Here is a 19782-nt window from a genome sequence, read left to right as displayed (position 1 = left end):
CTGGTTTATAAAGAGTGGTAGCTGAAGAGCTAAATATTTGAGAAAGCCAAGTACTTTAATGTTTACTGTACTATTATTCTCATTTAAGTATTTTAGTTTATAAAAAAAACAAAAAAATGTGATTGCATATAAAGATACATGCTTCCAGTATTTCCATAACGTTTATGATAGTCTGTTTCACCTTGCTCATGGAAATTGAAAGGATTGTGGTCTTACTGTATTACTTAGTTGCAGTGTTATAGTATTTCTTTAACAAAGCTTATAAAACTGATATTTTAACCTGTGCGTCTTGATTAAAGTTACATGATTTGAGTTAATATGTTTCTTTAACACTAGATGGCGCTATTGAATGTATTTTCATTAAGCTCTGTATAACATCTCTCATCTCCTCCAGACTACAATTTAAGGAGGAGATCAGATGAGAGATTAATTGTGTCATCATGTCTTTGTAATAACTCTTGTTTAAAGACATATAAAAACATATTGGTATTAAAAAGTGTCACATTTCACCCCAATCCAGCTTTATAAGTTGATAAACAGCTTAGCAGGTCTCATTGTTCTGACTTGTAATACTCTGCAAAAAAAAGCCATGTAAATGTTCAAAATCATTGTTGAAGCAAAGACTTTTATAAATATATAGCTATAACTGTCTTTATACAAATGAAAATGCTCTGGAAAAAGTCTGATAGCCTCATATCGCCTTTAAACAAGTTAAAGTGTAAATGTATGGCTTTCTGTTTATATAATATAATGGAGTGCTGTCAAAGAACTGTCAGCAGAGTAATACTACTTAAACTTACAGTAAATAAACAGATAAAGATAACATTGTTTGGCATGTGCTATGTAAATACTGAAACTTCTAAAACACTAAAAATGATCGAGTGCTATATGTGAATTGTCTGTAGGTCTGAGACATGTCTGAACAGTGCTAGACATTCCTGTCAACTATCTGTTTGCAAGGTGTTGAATTACATCACATTAATAACAATGAGCCCTTGTGTTCTGTGATGGTATTAACTTTGGTGTCTTATCAAAGTATAAAACAACGCAGGTACTGAAGAGAAACCGAAGATGTCATGGCTTATTCACTTTCGTGTGTTCCAAGTCAGTATTTCCTTTCTTCTGTGCCAAAGGTTAATTTTAAAGTAATTTTAAAGGGGCCATGTCACAGGACTTTTTTAAGATGTCAAATAAATCTTTGGTGTCCCCAGAGCACATATGTGAAGCTCAAAATACCATATAAATAATTTATTAAAGCATGTTAAAATTGCCACTTTGTATGTGTGTGCAAAATGTGGCGTTTTGGGTGTGTCCTTTAAAATGCAAATGAGCTGATGAAATGCAAACACTGATCACAATGATGGTGGTTTGTTGAAATTCAAACTCAATTGTTCTGTGAATTATTTTCTCTCTGCACTAAAAGGCAGTGCTGTGGTTGGATTAAGGGGTGATATTATTATAATAAGAGCTCCTTGTGACATCATAAGGAGAGCCAAATTTCAACGACCTATTTTTTCATGTGCTTGTAGAGAATGGTTTACCAAAACTAAGCTACTGGGTTGATCTTTTTCAAATTTTCTAGGTTGATAGCAGCACAAGGGACCCAATCATAGCACTTAAACATGGAAAAAGTCAGATTTTCATGCCATGGCCCCTTTAAATTACTAAATTACTAAAATGATCAAATTCTTTAAAGAAACCAGAAATCAATATACTGGCCCTTGGACAAGCATCAATACATCTATTTAGGAGTCTGTGATGTTCTGGTTGCAAGGGCATGTGGTTGATAAAGTTTACTGAGTGGATTTGTATGCATTTTTAGGGTGGTGGGTTCTAGGTGGCTGCTGGCTGGCTGACAGGAATTAGATTAATCCAGGGCTAAACCTAAATTACATTAGGAAATTTAAAGGCAGGGTATCTCATTTGAACCAGATTTTTTTTTAGTTATGCTGGTTAAAAGTCTCCTCACATTTTGATAGCAATCACTATGTTAAGTTGTTTAAAAGTATTTGTAGAAATGTATGTCATCTGTGAAGGGCATAGGACCAAAAAATGTTCAACCAATTATTGATCTCGGTCCGAACAGACGTTGCCTTTTTTGTCCCTCATCCGTAAGCGTAATTTAACAGTCCATTTCTCTATTGCAGGGATGATTGGATGGGCCGGAGTGGAGACCGATGCAGAAGAGTAAGGTGTCTCGCTGGTGGCAAGGAAAGGCCTCTGCGTCTAGGCATGTGCTGAGTAGAAGAAATTGGCCTTCCCTCCAAGATCTTGGTTCAACGGGGGAAACAGAAATGGAGGATTTGCTCCCAGAGCCGGCAGTTTGAGAAAGTGGTTCTGCAGAGATTAGAAATTCATTGTCAGATAGACAGAGATTTACTTCAGACATGGCTGCACTTTGGCCAGGCCCGTTGCTGCAAAAACTGTCAGGGGACAGAGGTGAGGGACAGCTATATAGACAGACCTTTTCGCACAGATGGGTTGGATTACATGACCATGTCCCTCCTGAACTCAGCTAAATAAACTTCATAGATAGATAGATACTGCTCCTCACTCTCTTACGAAATGAGACAGTGAGTGCTTTTGGTTGAAATAGATGTGATTCTTGTGAATACAGTCTGAGACAATACTATCTCACATTTGAAATATGGCAGACACTGGCTGTTTCTCAATATGCGTTCTTCAGCGATCTTACATCCTCGTGTTCTCCCTCTACATTATCATTATCCGTCGAAGTTCAATTCCTATTCTCAAGAACGCAAGTACAGAGAACGCATGAAAATACCCAGATGTGTTCTTGACATCGAGTATGCATCGAGTGCAGACTTGGGCCCTGTCCAAAATGGCACACTCCGGACTTGTGGTCCTCCTCAGAGTCCACACTTTGATGACATTATGTAGTGCAGACTTTAGGGACCCTTGATGCGAGTCCACGTGGGTGCACTGGAGTCATATTTTGGGACAAACTCGAGCGTCACGCCGAAAATAGGTAGAGTAGTTGCCCGTCAGTGTGAACTCCTTCCTTTCGTCGTCTGATTGCTTTTTCGCAAGGACTTCTGGGTTGGCAAAGTCTTTAATCTAATTTAAGGGCATGAGACCGAAAGTCCACATAAAGTGCGGCATTTGGGACAGGGCCTTGCGCGCTTTACGCCCTAGAAGTCAAAACAATGGCGGGGGGTCAGGTGACCAACCGGAACATCGCACACATCTCAATTCTCACAAGTGCACTCTGTGTTCTCACGACCTTCTGAGTTCGTTCTTTCAATTGAGAAACAGCCACTAAGTTTTGACACTGAGGGCGGAAACTATGGTAATGCAGGACTGTCAGTCAGTGGCCATGGGCGGGGCTTTATTAGCGTGACGTCACATTAACAAGAAAATCAAAACGTCATGTCTAAGACTGCTTTGGCTTAATGGGGATTTAAAAATAAGAAGAGGCTGTTTTTTTCATTGTAGGGTGGTTGTGTTAACACACTGCCAACACACATTTATATCCAAACACCTTGTAAAAAGGAAATTTTGCATAATTGGTCGTACACACCAAACGCGAAATCAACGATTTGTGCAAGTAGATTGTATACAAAGTCAATGCAAAGACGCAAATAGATGCAAACTCGTGTGGGGCAATGCGAATGACACGAATTGGATGGCGTAATTGCCATGAAAACACATACTATTCGCCTTAAATGCGTCTTCGGGCAAGTTGAAAATATTCAACTCCATCAAAAAATTTGCATGACATGAAGTTAAATCCCATGAGTAATCTAAAGCGAGGAACGCAATGTGTTGCGTTTGGTGTGTACGCATGATAATAGGTTCATCAATATTCATTTTATTGAATATTTGGTGCTGCTAGTTATATCCCTGCTGAAAAAACACAATAGACCAGCATAATTCCCATGCAGGTTCAGTGCTGGTTTGGTGCAGCATACCAGCACCAAAACACAATATATGCTGGTCTTGCTGGTAGGCTGTTTTTTTTCAGCAGGGATATCACAATTTCTGTGTATGCAGTCATAATGAGAGGCTCAGTTTCTAAAGAAATGTAAATTGCATTACAATAATCTTTTCACTGTTTCATAAGAACATAATGAATATTTTTCAATGAAAACTTTTTGTGTGAATAAAATATATATTTAGTGAATTAAAGGTATGCTCTGAATTCACAGTAAATGTGCATATATTTAGAATTAATTATTCCTCGCTGTTATGTCATAAGGCAGCATGTGATGCATTTGAGGGCTAGAGGACAAATAATCCTGTTTACAGGATGTGTCTTAACTTCATTCAGTAATTGCCTCCAGCAAACAAGGAAAAGTGGATCCTGCAGCCTTCCAGCAGTTTTAAATAGCCTATACCAACATCTCACACACCCTTCATGGATGATTTACAAACATCCTTAGGGATCATAAGCAAGAAAAGCACATCTCTTGATGTGGATCAGGCTCTGCTTTCCTGGCTTCTCTTTTCTATTGACAAACAAGTGAAGAGGGATAAAATAGCCAATGTTGGGACAGTCTGTCCATTTTCTAAATTCAAAGGTTTTTTGACACACTGACTATGCTGTTATGAAATAATCGGCAAGCCATTGGGGTTTTTCTGATCCAATATATGTACAAGATAATATCGGAAATGATGGGATGGTAATCTTCTTATATGGATTAAAATGATGTACTGTAGACCACATAGATGTGAGTCATTTAGCCTTTAATAATAAAGTGTAAATGCTGTGTATGTTTGTCTGTCTTTACAAAAAAACCAACTAAATCTGCATTACTAATAAGTGGTAAGTAACTATAATATAATGACATTATTACAATGCAGGCTGCGTCTTTAAAAATACACTCATGGAAGTGTAAGACTGAGTAATTGATACTTATAAATCAGCGTATAATGAATTATGAGCATGCACATTGAAAAAAAAAACAAATGCATCACTTATAAGCAATAATAAAAATATTATAAATGTAACTATAACTGTTCTTATAATGGTGTATAGGTGTTGTGGTGTCTTTATAAATAAATTTATAGAATGGAAATAATTACCTATAAACAATTATAAAGGGAGCTATAATTCATTATACAAATGGGCTTCAGAAAGTGTTATCGATATCTTCATATACAGTCACGTGAAGTGAGAAGACAGATTAAGATACTGTACTTGCTGCTTACAGTGCTTTACTCGTGTGTACATTTGCCATGCTTTTCCAAAATGACTTCTGTGTATTCGAATCCTCAACCTTTGCTCCGCTATCGCACTTCTCTACCCGCTGAGCCACAAGACCGAGGAGTTGAATGGGTTTTTGGGGAAAAGGGCGGCTGGCTGACTGCTCTGATCTGACGAGGCTTGTTTTCCTGAATGAAACCGTACGCGCGCGCTATAAATAGCAGCGGCTCACTGACGTCACAATGGAAGCTGACTCGCGACGGACGAATGATGATTCTCTCGCGATCAGCACACACACGCCGCACATCATCGATATATGCGCTCGGAGATCAATAGAAAAGAAGTTTCTGTCACAGCCGTGGACGTTATACGGATCAAGAGATGCTTTTGCAGCGCTATCCCAGCTAGCGACGAGCAATATTTACCATTAATAACATCGGCAGGCTGCAGTAACTCAACTGACTGATTTCTGCAACATAAACATACGCGCGCGCATCCTATAGGCACGGTAGGTGTGCTATGCATGTATACCAAACACCTTACATGACAGCTGTAGGCTACTTATTAAAAGCAGACAATGATGTTGTTGGTTTTCAGTCATGTTTGAATGTCATTGGTTATAAAACAATGTCTAGAATTACACAGCTGTATTAAATGCATTACATTTGGGGTAAAATGCGTCTTGCTGTTTGCATGTTTTGCACAACAATGTTTTGTCAGATATGCTAAAGCCTTATTTTATATAAATTAGCTACACGGTATCTCTCAGTGAGTATGAGTGTAGTTTTTTGTCCTCCTCATTCAGTGCTCATGTGCATTGTCATGTCTCTGTCTCTTGGGAGCTGTAGTTAGTTGCCTTTGCAAGTTCAGACTTGAGTGCTATAGACACTTCACTGGATTTGACGTCAGACTTTATGCTCTTTATGTATTTTCTGATAGGTTCCTATACACAGCTTAAGATCTGATTCCAGAAAACCCTATTGATTTTGATTGCAATGTATTAAACTTAAATTGTAAATCTATTATTCTATATAAAGAGATTACACTATTGCACGATGGATATAATTTTGTTGTACAAAGAGCATGTGCTTTTTAAAGATACAGCTGTGGTGTGTGAATGGAGGTACATGAATAAATGAATGAAGTGGTGTCATTATGTAGAAAGCGTGTGATTTACACCGGTATTTCATTCACACAAAGGATTTAAATGTTAGGAAACTGTCAGTATAAAAAGTCTTAATGTGTATAAAAAATTTTTACTGCAGTAAATGCTCTTTTTACACCCCACCTTGAAAATGATTTATTTTTAACTTTGAAAGAAAATAGTGTTTTAAAATATTGCATATTATTAAAATAAGAAATTATTTAAGCTTTTTCCTTCTTTTCTACAGACGCTTTATAAGGGTTTATGATGAAATAGATGATCGCATTTGCTAGATACTCACTTAATCTCATCAGTAGTGTTAAGTAAGTGTCTTGTGAGCGTCTCTTTTATCATTAACCCTTTCGACACGTATGCAGCAGGCACGTATTTTGTAATGACACGCAATGCACATTCCCATGACACCCCGAACACATATTTTCTTTGGCCGCCACTGTGTTTGATGGCTTATTTTAGTTTTATTCAAAGATAAAGACTTGTTAATGTTTAATGTTCATTTAACTTTGAACAAACTTTTGCCAGTAAATATCATAAATTTAAATTTACAGTAAGTTACTGGCAAAGAGCTGGCCAAAGTAAACGATGACGCGAGTTATTGTCTCCAACGCAAATCTCTTTTATTGGACTTCATCAAACACACGGATTGTAGGCAACAGTGTACTTCCTGGGCCTGTTGACGTGGACATGACCGACATTATCATAATTCCTCCCGCTTTGGTCTCACAGCCTGTAATTTAACTCCTGTTAGTATTGCATTGTGAGCGAATCTTTCAAACATGGTAAGGAGCGTCTCATTTCCTGCTGACGTCAGAGGTATTCAGGCCAATCACAACGTACAGATTAGTTGGTGTATCAGGGACACAGCGCTTTTCAAATCGATGAGTTTTGTACAAAATCCGTGCGTTTCAGGAAGGCATGATATCTGAAGCTACAAAAATGTACGGTTTGTGAATTTTTTTTTTTTTTTAATCAAAAACCACGCAAATACATTGTTTTATACTATATACACAAAATAACATTGTTTTTTAGCAATGAAATAGGTGCACTTTAACAATGAGATTGATTTTGAAAACTAAATCTAAATAAATAACCAGTAAATTACCTTAGTTTAAATCACGGCTAAAGCATATTAACCATTATACTTAGCTAATGTTACTGTGTAAAATGAATGTACAGTATACAACAGTGGCGGCTTGTGACTGCTCATCTGAGGGGCGCAAATTCAAAATAAGTGTTCGGAGTGTCATGTGTGTTGCTCGTGTTTTTAAAATATGTGTTTGTTGCGTCATGTGAGCCATGTTCATCACGTGTTTTGTCAAAATAAGTGCCTGCTGCACACGCGTCAAAACCGTTTATGATAAAGAGACGCTCACGTTCAACAAATACACGCAAGACACTCCCTTAACAGTAAACTCTGATTACGCATGAGATTATGTGAGTATCTGGCAAACGCGAGCGTCTCTTTTATCATAAACCCATACATGCATCTGCATCAGGCACTTATTTTGACAAAACACTTGATGCACATGGTTCACATGACGCAACAAACACATATTTTAATAACACGAGCAACACACATGACACTCCGAACACATATTTTGAAATGACGAATCACACACATGATGGGCTACATACATGTTGTGACGAACTTCGCATCGAGCGCCCTCGGAAAAAGAAGTCACCGGCCGCCGCTGGTATACAATGTTATCTACATATCCTTAAAATCTTGCCTGGCTGCCAACTCCACACACCGGTGATCCATTCTCTCTGTCATCCCACGTCTTGGTGAATGGAAGCCAAAACATTGTTCTTTTGCACAAGTATCTTGATCTATTCTTTTTACCCTACTGAAAAATCCAGCGAAGACCAGCATAAGCTGGTGAGCTGGTTTTTGCTGGTCTCCCAGCTTGGTTTTAGCTGGTAATGCTGGTGTAGCAAGCTGGTCTAGCTGTGTTTTGGTCACTTTTTAAGCTGGTCTAGCTGGACTTAGCTGGTCGGACTGAAAGACCAGCTTGACCAGCTTTGCCAGGCTGGGAGGATCAGCTAAGACCAGCTACTGCCACCTTAAACCATCTAAAACCAGCTACCAGCTTATGCTGGTCTTTGCTGGATTTTTCAGTAGGGTAGAGTAGTTTATTTCTAATAACAAGCTAAATAAATGACAAGTAAATTACCTTTGTTTAGATATCATACAGTATGTAATGCGTATCAACTACTAAACTGAGCAAATGACGTTGCTGTGTAAAATGAATGTATACAATGTTAGCTACAGATCCTTTAAGTTTTGCCTGGCTGCCAAACCTTTCTTCACAGCGGTGATCTATGCTCATCATCTCCACTCGTCTTTAGGAAACATAAACATTTTTTATTTTCGACAAGGTATTTGATTCACTTAGCCACTAGCCACACTGATTAACATGAGTTAACTTCGGGCCAGCCGCATAACGGCTGCAACGCACCTGCGTCCAATGAAATTGTTTATAGTGCAGAACCGATTTTGAATCTCGCCTCGAGGTCCTTTGCCGAATCCGTATCCCTTTCTCCATCTTGTACTTTCCTGTCCTCTCATTACATTCTCATTACATTAGTTACTAGTGTTGTAGTTCTCGAAACCACTTTTTAAAGGTCTTGGTCTCGTCTTGGAATCTACCGCATTTTTACTCGGTCTCGTCTCGGTCTCAGACAAAGAGGACTTGGAATTGTATTTCAAGACCGGTCAAGACAACAACTGATGGCACACATCACAAATTAATTTTTTATCATACATTTTATGCAGTTTATTTAGGTTTGGCATATGATGTTGGCATTGTTTAAGCATTGTTTAAGTTTTTCCAATGACAATTTTTGAATTTTATTACTAAAAACACCTGCATTGTGTTAAGTGGATGGCAAGCCATGGAAAGACAGTTCAGAATAAATGGATAAGTTTATTTCAGCTCTTTAGTGTTTGTTCACTTTTATTTGCTTATAGACAAAGATAAATTCCCACATATCTGCAGTGCCTTTGATTATCTTATCAACTTCTCTGATGGCGCACACACACACACACACACACACACACACACACACACACACACACACACACACACACACACACACACACACACACACACACACACACACACACACACAGATAAGAAGTGCCTAATCATATGCATATTCCCCATTTTATCATAAGTGTATTAATGCAGTGACTTGCACTGGTCTTGGTCTTGACTTGTTCTCGGTCTGTCTTGGTCTTGACTCGGTCTTGACCCTTTAAAGTCTTGGTCTTGTCTTGGTCTCGGCCTGTCTTGGTCTTGATCATGACTTGGTCTCGGTTTAGATGGTCTTGACTACAACACTATGGGCTCTATTTTAACGATCTAAGCGCATTGTCTAAAGCGCACAGCGCAACGTCTACAAGGGCGTGTCCGAATCCACTTTTGCAAAAAAAAAAATGAAAGACTAGCCACAGATGCCAGGTACAGTTTTCCTGTGGCTCACTTGGCAGAGCATTGTGTTAGCGGATGCAAAGGTCATGGGTTAATGGTGCAAAGGTCATTATTTTCTTAGGTCACTTTGCTCATCAAGAAAATACATCTTGATTTAAAGGGGCCATGGCACAAGATTTCAAATAAATCTGGGGACCCAATCATAGCACTTAAACATGGAAAATGTCAGAGTTTCATGCCATGGCCCCTTTAAGAATTTTTAGATATTTCTACTGAAAACAAGACAAAAATACTAAGTAAGAAAGTCATTATTTGCAGTGTAAGTGCTCTTACGCCATACAATATAGTTCTCATTTTTTATCTGCTTAAAAATATACAATGATTAAGTGCAGGCATTGAAAAAAGATTTCCTTTAATGTAAGCTTTCCATTGTTAAAAGTGTTTTATAATTCTTGTATTAAAAGTGTTTTGAACTTTTGTATCCGTTGCTGGTTTGGAAATGCTACAGTCGAACAAAAGTTTGCTGAGAAAAATCATACTAGATGCTTTAGTAAGGCTATGAAAGTTACATTTGATTATATGCACCCATTGCATGATGAGTATAAGATTTTTCTTTAGGTCAAAGATTTAGGATGCCAATGTTTCTTAAAGATAGGGCGGAAATCTAAGCAGTGAAATGCATACATGAGGTGTTTTTCTTCATTTTTTTTACTATTGCATTGTTTTATATGTGAAACGCATGTTGAAACACACTGAAACAAAATTTCCTCAAGGGGATAATAAAAAGTATTACTGCTACTTAGAACAGACTTTGAAATAGTATTCATATACTGTTTGTTCCACCACAGATTGTTATCCACTATGTTAGCGGCTATCTTGTAATATTTGATGTGCAAATAGACGAAAAGTCAAGCATACAGTAATATTAAGCAGAAGAACATGTCTTTACGTTTATGCAGGATCAGAAATGAAACTCATATGGGTTTGGTTTTGTCTAGCTCAGCAGGACCAGGATGCAGCTATAATATAGAGCAACTATTTAAGGAATGTGAAAAAAATGAATCGTCCTGTATTATATTGAGCTTTCACTGACCGATAGCAAGGTCACTTCTCTCTGTAGCTTCTGATTGAATAGACCTGTAATGAAACACCTCCTTTAGTCAGTGTGTCTGTGTGCTGCTTTATGAAAATCCTTTACAGTATACAGTAACCATTTTATCCTGACCAGACTTCTCTTGTGTAGGGTGCTCAAGTTTAGTATGGACTACGAAAGACCCAACGTAGAGACCATCAAGTGTGTTGTCGTTGGGGATAACGCTGTAGGAAAGACTCGTCTTATATGTGCCCGGGCCTGCAATACCACCCTTACCCAATACCAGCTGCTGGCCACTCATGTACCTACAGTTTGGGCAATCGACCAGTACAGAGTCTGTCAAGAGGTAAATCTTCTTTTTGTCAGGTTTATCTGACATTACTTCTGGCCAGATCCATTAAAATTTTAGCTAGCGGAGGAAATAGAGATAATAGACTCGTGTCACTTTAAAACAGAATAAATGCTTTGATTTCTCACAGGTTTTAGAACGTTCCAGAGATGTTGTGGATGAGGTAAGCGTGTCCCTACGGCTATGGGACACCTTTGGAGACCATCACAAAGACAGACGCTTCGCCTACGGGAGGTACGAATAGAAACTGTTTCATTTCCACTTCTTGTGTTGTAGTGAGGTAGGACTTAAAGGGACAGTTCTCCCAAAATTATGTAATACTCTGCCATGTCAAATGTAACCTGGAAGACTTTCATTATTCTCAAATGGAGAAGTTTAACATTTTCTCTAAGCTGCTGTTTTTAGACCGTGAAAGTAAATAGTGGTCAGATCCACATAAAATAAAGATAAATCTTGTATAGATAAAAAATAAGGTAATTTTTTTTCAATATTGCAAGTTTTGTAAAGCCATGTGGAGCTCGTAAAGGAATAGACTAATTATGAATATTTATTTGGAAAAAAATTCTCTCTACCATAGATTTCAAATCTTAAATTCACAGTTTTTAATGTGGTGCATAAAGACACCAGTCTGACATTAATAATGCCAAATCCATTAATTTCTGTGTGTGAACACATCATATTGGTATATGTGCATGACCAAAAAGATAAAGGACAAGAAAGTGCAATGTTAACATTCTGTATCTTGTATCTCAACAAAAAAATGTAAAAATAGTTTGGAACAATGCAGAGACTATATATGTATTTTATGTACACACTAAAAATGCTGAGGTCTTTTCAACTAAGCGTTGGGCCAAAAGTGAAAAACCCAACTCATTGGATTGTAATTTAACCCAGTGGTTCTCAAACGTTTTCGGCGTTTGCCCCCCCCCCCCCCCCTTGTGTAAGGTGCATCCCTTCATGGCCCCCTTAAAGAAAATTTGTGACATAATGCATTCCAAAACTTTAATAAATTAAACTTTGAAAAAAACAAAACATATTACATTTTACAATGTAGTGTTGTTGGTAAGTACTGTTATTTTTTAGGTTTAATGGCACAAACTTAAACTGGGGCCCCCTGGCACCATCTTAGGGGCCCCCAGTGAGAACCACTAAGCTATGCTAGGTTGTTTCTACCCAAAATGCTGGGTTTGTTGGGTTAAATCTGATTTTTTTTTGTGTTTGTCCCTTTTTGACCCAATACTGTGTTGAAAACAACCCAGCAGCCCCGGCTGGGTCAGGTGGCCTTTCTGTGTGGAGTTTGCATGTTCTCCCTTTGTCAGCGTGGGTCTCCTTCACCAGGCCAAAAACATGCAAGTTGAGATGCCAAATTGTCCCTCCCCCAACCTGTGTCTGGATTAACTTGTATAAATAAACTTGTGTATGGATTAACCAGTTCTCGCCATGAATATAGCCATAGATGCTGGAATGGCGTAAGGAATAAAGAAAGAAAGAAAGAAAACAACCCAGCTTTTTATAGTGTATTTACATAAAGTATGTACAGTATTTTGGGGGGAATATTTTCATTTTTTGGAAGATCTATCCCTTTAACTGTCATCATTTCCTCTGACATCAGACACTAAATGATTTGCATTTGAATGCTTGTAAACATGACGTCGAAGTGCTGTCATGTTAACTTATAGCCATTTTGTGTTAATGAGATCTTTATTTGCTTTCATCACACGATCACAGCTCGTTCTGTTCATCCTTATCCTTTTCTTTCTGTCATTTTCAAATTAGAAAAACAGCTTGTGAAGGATATTATAGCAATAACATAACTAAGATCAGTTATCATTTGTGTTTACAGTATTTACAGCTGGTTTGAATATGAATCTTAAGCCCGGAGTATTTTCTGCTTTTACGTGTATGCAAATGTCTGACGTTCAACGCATGCGTATTGCCGCAAAAATGCAATGCATCTCCTGGGCTACATACTACATTCTCCTGCAGGCGCGACTTACGCGTACATTACTCTTCTGATGACAAAAATTGCTTCATGCGAACTGTACGCATAAAAAAATGGACCACACTTCGGCCTTTAGCGCATTTTCCCTTAACTGTTAATAAATCTAAGAAATATAGGTCTTATTACTGGTTAGTGCAGTGGTTGCTAAAATGGCGGGCGGGCCCAGTTTTATGGCATTTTATGAACTACGTTAATTTATTATGAATTCTGTGTAATCATACATCAAATCAACAGCACTACATTTTGAGATTGCTTTTTGTCATGAGTTTTCTTTGGGGGGCGGGGCCATGCCACAAGTTCAAGAAACCACTGGGTTAGTGGTTGCAAAATAATCAATGTTTACTTTTTAATGCGCCTTCCTGGTATTATTGTACAAATGGAATTAGTTTTAGAGGCGGAGCTAGTGTAATGATTAAAGTAGCCCCACACCCATTTCCATGTGATATCTTATTTTGATAATATTTAATATTTAACATGTCGCCCGGCCCTATGTTGTAAAAAAGGGTTAATGTTTGTAAGTCACATAAACAACGTAAAACAGGTCTCATCACGTTCAAATATTAGTGAAAATGGTAAGGGGAGTATGAACTGATGCCTCTTTTTAAAATTTCTTTACATAAAAAAATTAAAATAAAAAACTTTTAAAGCTAGTGTTTTAAATGGCATGTGTCTGACCTGATTCCTGCCACCGAGAAACATCAAGAATAATTTTAAGATGTCTGCATATAAAGAGTTTGGTTCCAAAACGAGATAACTTGGTTTGTTTTGATTTAAGCCTTCACAACTAAACAAAATACAGTTAAGTAGCACAATAAAACACAATAAAAACATGATAACATAATAATGAACATGTTTTGAGAGACATTTTAAAAATGGAGTTATCTCCTTTTGGAACCAAACTCTTCATATGTAGATTAGAGAAGATTGAGTGATTGATTTGCGCTCCATCCAAACTCGGTAGACTGTTCCAATACGAGACACCTGACTTGTTATTGTGTCCTTAAAATAAATCAAAGGCACTGAGACCTGCAGCATAAAGCTCCTATAGTAACCTCTGAGTGTCTGCTGTTCTCTTTAAACCAGATCATTCGACAGTAATGCATTCTGATTCAGGTTCAATGGATTACGTGTGTCTGAAAGCTTTACAGGTTTATGTTCTGTTGATAAAAGATGTATCTTATACTATAAAAATAATTTTTAGCCTAGCATTGGGTCAAAAGTGACGAACTCTCAACCCAGCATGGTAGGTTGTAATTTTACCTATGCTTGTTTCAACCAATTGTTTGATCAAATAAACATTTAACCGGTTGTTTAAAAACATGGCAGATGATGCTCAAAACACTCTAAAAAATGCTGGTTTATTTTCAACCCAGCATTGCTTCAAAAAGTGTCGACCCCAGCCCATTGGGTTGTAATTTAACCCATGCTGGGTAGTTTTAATCCAAAATGCTGGGTTGTTTTAACCTATTGTTGGGTTAAATTTAAACATTCTCTGAGTTAATTTCAACCCAGCTGCTGGGCTTGTCCCTTTTTGACTCAAATGAAATTTTGTGATATAGTCACTTAAAGGAATAGTCTACTCATTTTCAATATTAAAATATGTTATTACCTTAACTAAGAACTGTTGATACATCCCTCTATCATCTGTGTGCGTGCACGTAAGCGCTGGAGCGCGCTGCGACGCTTCGATAGCATTTAGCTTAGCCCCATTCATTCAATAAAACGTAGCGCTTTTCTAAGCGGATTTAAAAGAGGAACTATATTTTATGGCGTAATAGCACTTTTGGGAGTACTTCGACTCGCCTGAAAAGTCCGCTCCCCTTCTCACTCTCATAATGGGAGAGGGAGGGTGTTACTGCGCCGAGTCGAAGTACTCCCAAAAGTGCTATTACGCCATAAAATATAGTTCCTCTTTTAAATCCGCTTAGAAAAGCGCTACGTTTTATTTTGTACCACCAAACTTGCTCGTATAACTACTCGTCTTAAATAGGAAAAACGTTGATGTGTTTGGTCACTTCTAACTTTATCTCTAAATGGTACCATTGAATGAATGGGGCTAAGCTAAATGCTATCGAAGCGTCGCAGCGCGCTCCAGCGCTTACGTGCACGCACACAGATGATAGAGGGATGTATCAACAATTCTTAGTTAAGGTAATAACATATTTTAATATTGAAAATGAGTAGACTATTCCTTTAACTTTTTTTATTCTTTTTTCATGATATTGTCACAAATTTCCGCGTTTTTTTGTGATCGTATCACGAATTTCTGTTTGGGTGGCATTTGTCACGTATTGGTTACTTAACTGTTTCGCCGCCATTGACGAGATATCTCGTCAATTAAGAGAAAACGCTTCCCCGCCAATGACGAGATTTTCCGTCTTTCCGCAATACCGCTATTATCACTTCCGCAACTTATACAACCCGGAAGTAGCACCTCACGTGAAAGAGAAAGAACTCTGTGTATGTTTTAAAGATTGCTCTGCATCTGATCTCTATCAAAAGTCTTTCGCAAAAATTGAATTATCTCAGCTTTTTGCTCAAAATTGGGTGTTTTTGAAGAAACCTACCCATGTCTGAGAGGTGATTACAAGAGAACTAATAAAGGTAGGATGAAACAGGTTTTTTGTTTGAAAGCAGAGGGTCTGTTCTTTCATCTGATATATTGTTTGTTTATATATTTAAAGAAGAACATTTTCTGGAAGGCATTAAACTTTTGTGAAAATCATGAAAAATGCTGGCGCTGGCTGGCAAATTTTTTTTAAAACGCTGGCGGGGAAAGAGTTAACTGCTTTTTCCTATTTTCAAACTATTGTCATTTTGGTTTAGGGTTAGATTTGGTGTTTGCGTTAGGATGTCACTTTAAGTATTGGTTTATACAATTTTTTCTGTTTTTTTATTTTTTCTGATTTTTAAACCATTGTCGCCTGCCGTTAGGGGTAGAGTTGGGTTTTGGTAAGGATTAGTGATGCGCGGGTAGTCTCGTTGGGTTGGGGCGGGTAAAGAAATTGTAACTTTAATGCGGGGCGGGTTGGGGCGGGTCATTAAAACAAAATAAAAAACAGGCATGTTGCGTCTAATTCCTTGTAGCATATTTGGGAATATATATTTTTATATTTTATTAGGTTCTTTGATAAGGGTAAATTACGTAGGCCTGCGTGGCAACGTAACTTGCGCAACGTAACTTGATATCCCCAAACCTTTGGCGTCACGTCAAGGAAGCGCCAAGTAGCTCCCACTGCCAGGCACAACAACAAAACAAACAGAGAAATAAAAGATGAAAGACGATCTGCAGAGAAATTAAGATAGGGAATTTGTGAATAGATAAAACAAACGCTGCTTTGTAAATGTTGAAAATATTTATCATTATCCTATCTCTGTTTTAATATGACCATGCTGGTTTCTATGGTTCATTTGCGTATGTTGTTGCCAGTTTACAGGGCGATGTAATCTAATGGCTGTTTCCAAGCATTTTTAGGGTGAAATAAAGCCTCTTTTTATTTACATTACAAATGCCTAGTATGTCTATTTTAATGGTCAAGGGTGCGGGGCGGTGCAGGTTGTAAAATTAGAGACAGTATTGCGGGGCATGTTTCATAAAAGCGGGACCCGCGGGTTGGAAAAAACGCTGACCCGTGCATCACTAGTAAGGATGTCATTTTATGTAAATCTAACCCTAAACCGAAGCAACAACGGTAAGAAAATAGGACAAAACAGTTGAGTAACCAATATATGACAATGACACGTAAACAGAAATTCGTGATACGATCACGAAAAAAGCGGAAATTTGTGACAATATCACGAAAAAAAAATAATCAAAAAGTTACGTGACCATATCACGAAATTTCGTGAGACTGGGCTGAAATAACCCAGCATTTTGTAGATAATTTCACCACCCAGCTTGAGCTGACAGTTATCGTCTCATTAAGTGATAAACAAAGAGAAACAATGTTGTGAAGCAGCAAGTCATAAATCTGCGTGACTACCTGACATTGTGAGAAAATACAACCTGCAATGAGAACATTGAAATGAACCTGTGTGATTTTTCTGAAGAAGGATGAAGAACCTTTGCATGCATGTAGCAGCTTTACCAATAACTGCTGTTAGTCTGTTAATTAATGACACGCTGAAGGTTTTAATCCCAGGTTAATAAAGTCAATTGCTGTTATAATATCGCACTTTGCTCTCATATCCAGGATCGGTTAATCACAGTTGTCAAGTTATCGGGAGGGTGAATTATTTCTGTGTTGCCCCCGAGACATTCTTAACCCAAAGTAAATACTGAATGTTTTACCAGAAGTGCATTGATTCTGGCTTTGGATCAAACAGGCTTGTGTATAGAGCTCAGGATTTGAATAATCTGCCAAAAGCCCCATTTTGACCAGAGATGTTTGGTTTCAGACATCGTCGTTCCATATCAAAGTGTTAAGATATCCTTGACCTCACATCCCACAAAAGCAGCGTGATATCAGACCTCTGTATTAGACTTATGTTTTCATTGTTAGAAGAGATATTGGTTGTAATGTTGTTCCCAAGACTGTTCCCAAGATGTTATTCTGACTAAAAAGGCAAATTATTATGTAGCTTTCTTTTTTTGCCTCTTTTTGTTTGTAGGGCGCCTACTGTATGATCTTTATGCAAGCCTGTCAATCATAAGAGAGACGCTGTAAGTTTTCAAGCATCTCCATTATTATCTGCACTGGTTGGTGTGGTAGCTGTGACCTTTGCTTGCCTGGTCAGCAAGTAATGCACGATTCCTTTTGTGGACGATGGCAAACGAGTGATGGTACATTATTAACTTTTCTTGTGTGGTGACGGGTGTTGACCCCTTCCCCTCCTCAGGACAGACTTTGTACTTACCAGGAAGGTATGCCAGAATGTCTGCATGCCATCTACTTCATGCTTTTGTTTTTTTTGTTTTGTTGATCATGTATGTTCTGGTTCTCAGAGAAGAAGCCAAAAAAAGCATTGCCAATGAAATGTTGGTAATAAGTCTGTCTAAGAGGGGCCTGTATGTAAACCGAAGGCAATCTGTTTGAGTGCTGTTAACTGGTCAATGTCAGGACGGCATTGAGATTGCAGGTTCTTCTTTTGCATGTCCCGCAACCAACCAATAAAGGTGTTGCTATGGATACCGCTTAGCACTGTACGACACTCTTGGCTTTGAATTCTGTTAGCATGGGTGTTACGTGGTGTCTTGTGTTGTGTTGGCCTTATTCGGTCCGTTATTTGATATACTTCTTACTTTTTACACCAGAAGGTCCGATGTTGTGGTCCTCTGCTTTTCCATCGCCAATCCAAACTCTCTACATCACGTTAAAACCATGTGGTACATGGAAATCAAGCACTTTTGTCCACGTACGCCTGTCATCTTGGTCGGTTGCCAGCTGGACTTGCGCTACGCTGACCTGGAGGCAGTCAATCGAGCCAGGCGACCATTATCAAGGTACTGATTTGAAACTCAAGGTACACATACTGATAAAAAGTCACTTTGGATTAAAGCGGATGTCAGATGCATGCCTCTACTAATATCTGTCCCATCGTCTTCAGATGCTGTGTTTGTACTAACCATGTTAGGGTACATTTTTAATTGATCTTTTTTCTTACAGGCCCATAAAACCTGGAGATATTTTGCCTCCGGAGAGTGGAAGAGAGGTAGCCAAAGAGCTTGGAATCCCGTATTACGAGACAAGCGTGTTTGATCAGTTTGGCATCAAGGATATCTTTGATAACGCCATCCGAGCAGCCCTCATCTCCCGACGTCACCTGCAATTTTGGAAGTCTCACCTGAGGAAGGTCCAGAAGCCACTGCTGCAGGCGCCGTTTCTGCCCCCCAAAGCCCCTCCACCGCTCATTAAGATCCCAGAGTGCTCAGCCAAAAACCGTGATGGCCCGAGACAGCTGCTGGAGACTCCTCTGTGTGCCGATGTTATGTTCGTCATTCAGGAACACATCCACTTATTTGCTCATAGGATCTACCTGTCAACCTCTTCTTCCAAATTCTTCGACCTATTTCAAATGGACTTCTCAGATGAGTCCCAGCGCTTGGTGGTAACTGAGTGTCACAGACGGGATCAGCTGATGCGCACCCTCAGTCTGGACACGGAAGAGGACGTGGCAGTTCTGCCCAACCTTTCGCCGTGCTCGCTCAGGACATCGAAAAGTGACGGTACCCTCAAGATGAGGAGTTTTAGTGGGATGCACCGATGCACCAGGGTGTCCTTGGCCTCCTGGTGCAAGGCTTTCTACAGCATCCACAAAGAGAGCGTGATCAATCCAGTCACGGGTTCACCGGCGCTTATGACCGTGGTGAAGATGGATCATTCTATCCAGCATGGACCCTTCAGTGCTGTCCTGCGCTTCCTCTACACCGGTGAGCTGGATGAGAAGGAGAAAGACCTGATGAAGATTGCCCAAATTGCAGAGATGCTGGAGGTCTTTGACCTTAGGATGATGGTGGAGAACATCATGAACAACGAAGGCTTCATGAATCAGGAGATCACAAAGGCGTTCCATGTGAGAAAGGCCAACCGAATCAAAGAGTGTCTCGCCAAGAATAATTTTACAGGTACTGGGCA

General features: G+C 38.8%; 1 protein-coding gene across 2 annotated transcripts in view; it reads left to right on the top strand.

Annotated features, from left to right (window-relative positions):
• The first annotated feature begins 5342 nt into the window (after positions 1-5342).
• rhobtb1 (Rho related BTB domain containing 1) overlaps positions 5343-19782 on the top strand; it is a 33602-nt gene continuing 19162 nt past the window's right edge. The window contains exons 1-5 of one of the 2 annotated variants that reach the window (XM_055176484.2): positions 5343-5675; positions 11007-11202; positions 11336-11439; positions 18465-18650; positions 18814-19772. In XM_055176484.2, coding sequence (XP_055032459.1) covers positions 11023-11202; positions 11336-11439; positions 18465-18650; positions 18814-19772 — 1429 coding nt within the window. In that variant the 5' untranslated portion in view covers positions 5343-5675; positions 11007-11022. Of the gene's footprint in view, positions 5676-11006; positions 11203-11335; positions 11440-17818; positions 17871-18464; positions 18651-18813; positions 19773-19782 lie in introns of those variants that run through there. The other variant, XM_055176485.2, reaches the window with a different exon arrangement.

This window comes from Misgurnus anguillicaudatus, chromosome 4 (assembly GCF_027580225.2).
Source record: "Misgurnus anguillicaudatus chromosome 4, ASM2758022v2, whole genome shotgun sequence".
In the NCBI taxonomy this organism is placed as follows: domain Eukaryota; kingdom Metazoa; phylum Chordata; class Actinopteri; order Cypriniformes; family Cobitidae; genus Misgurnus; species Misgurnus anguillicaudatus.
The sequence above is the reverse complement of the archived record's forward strand: the minus strand, read 5'-3'. Positions and strand labels throughout refer to the sequence as shown.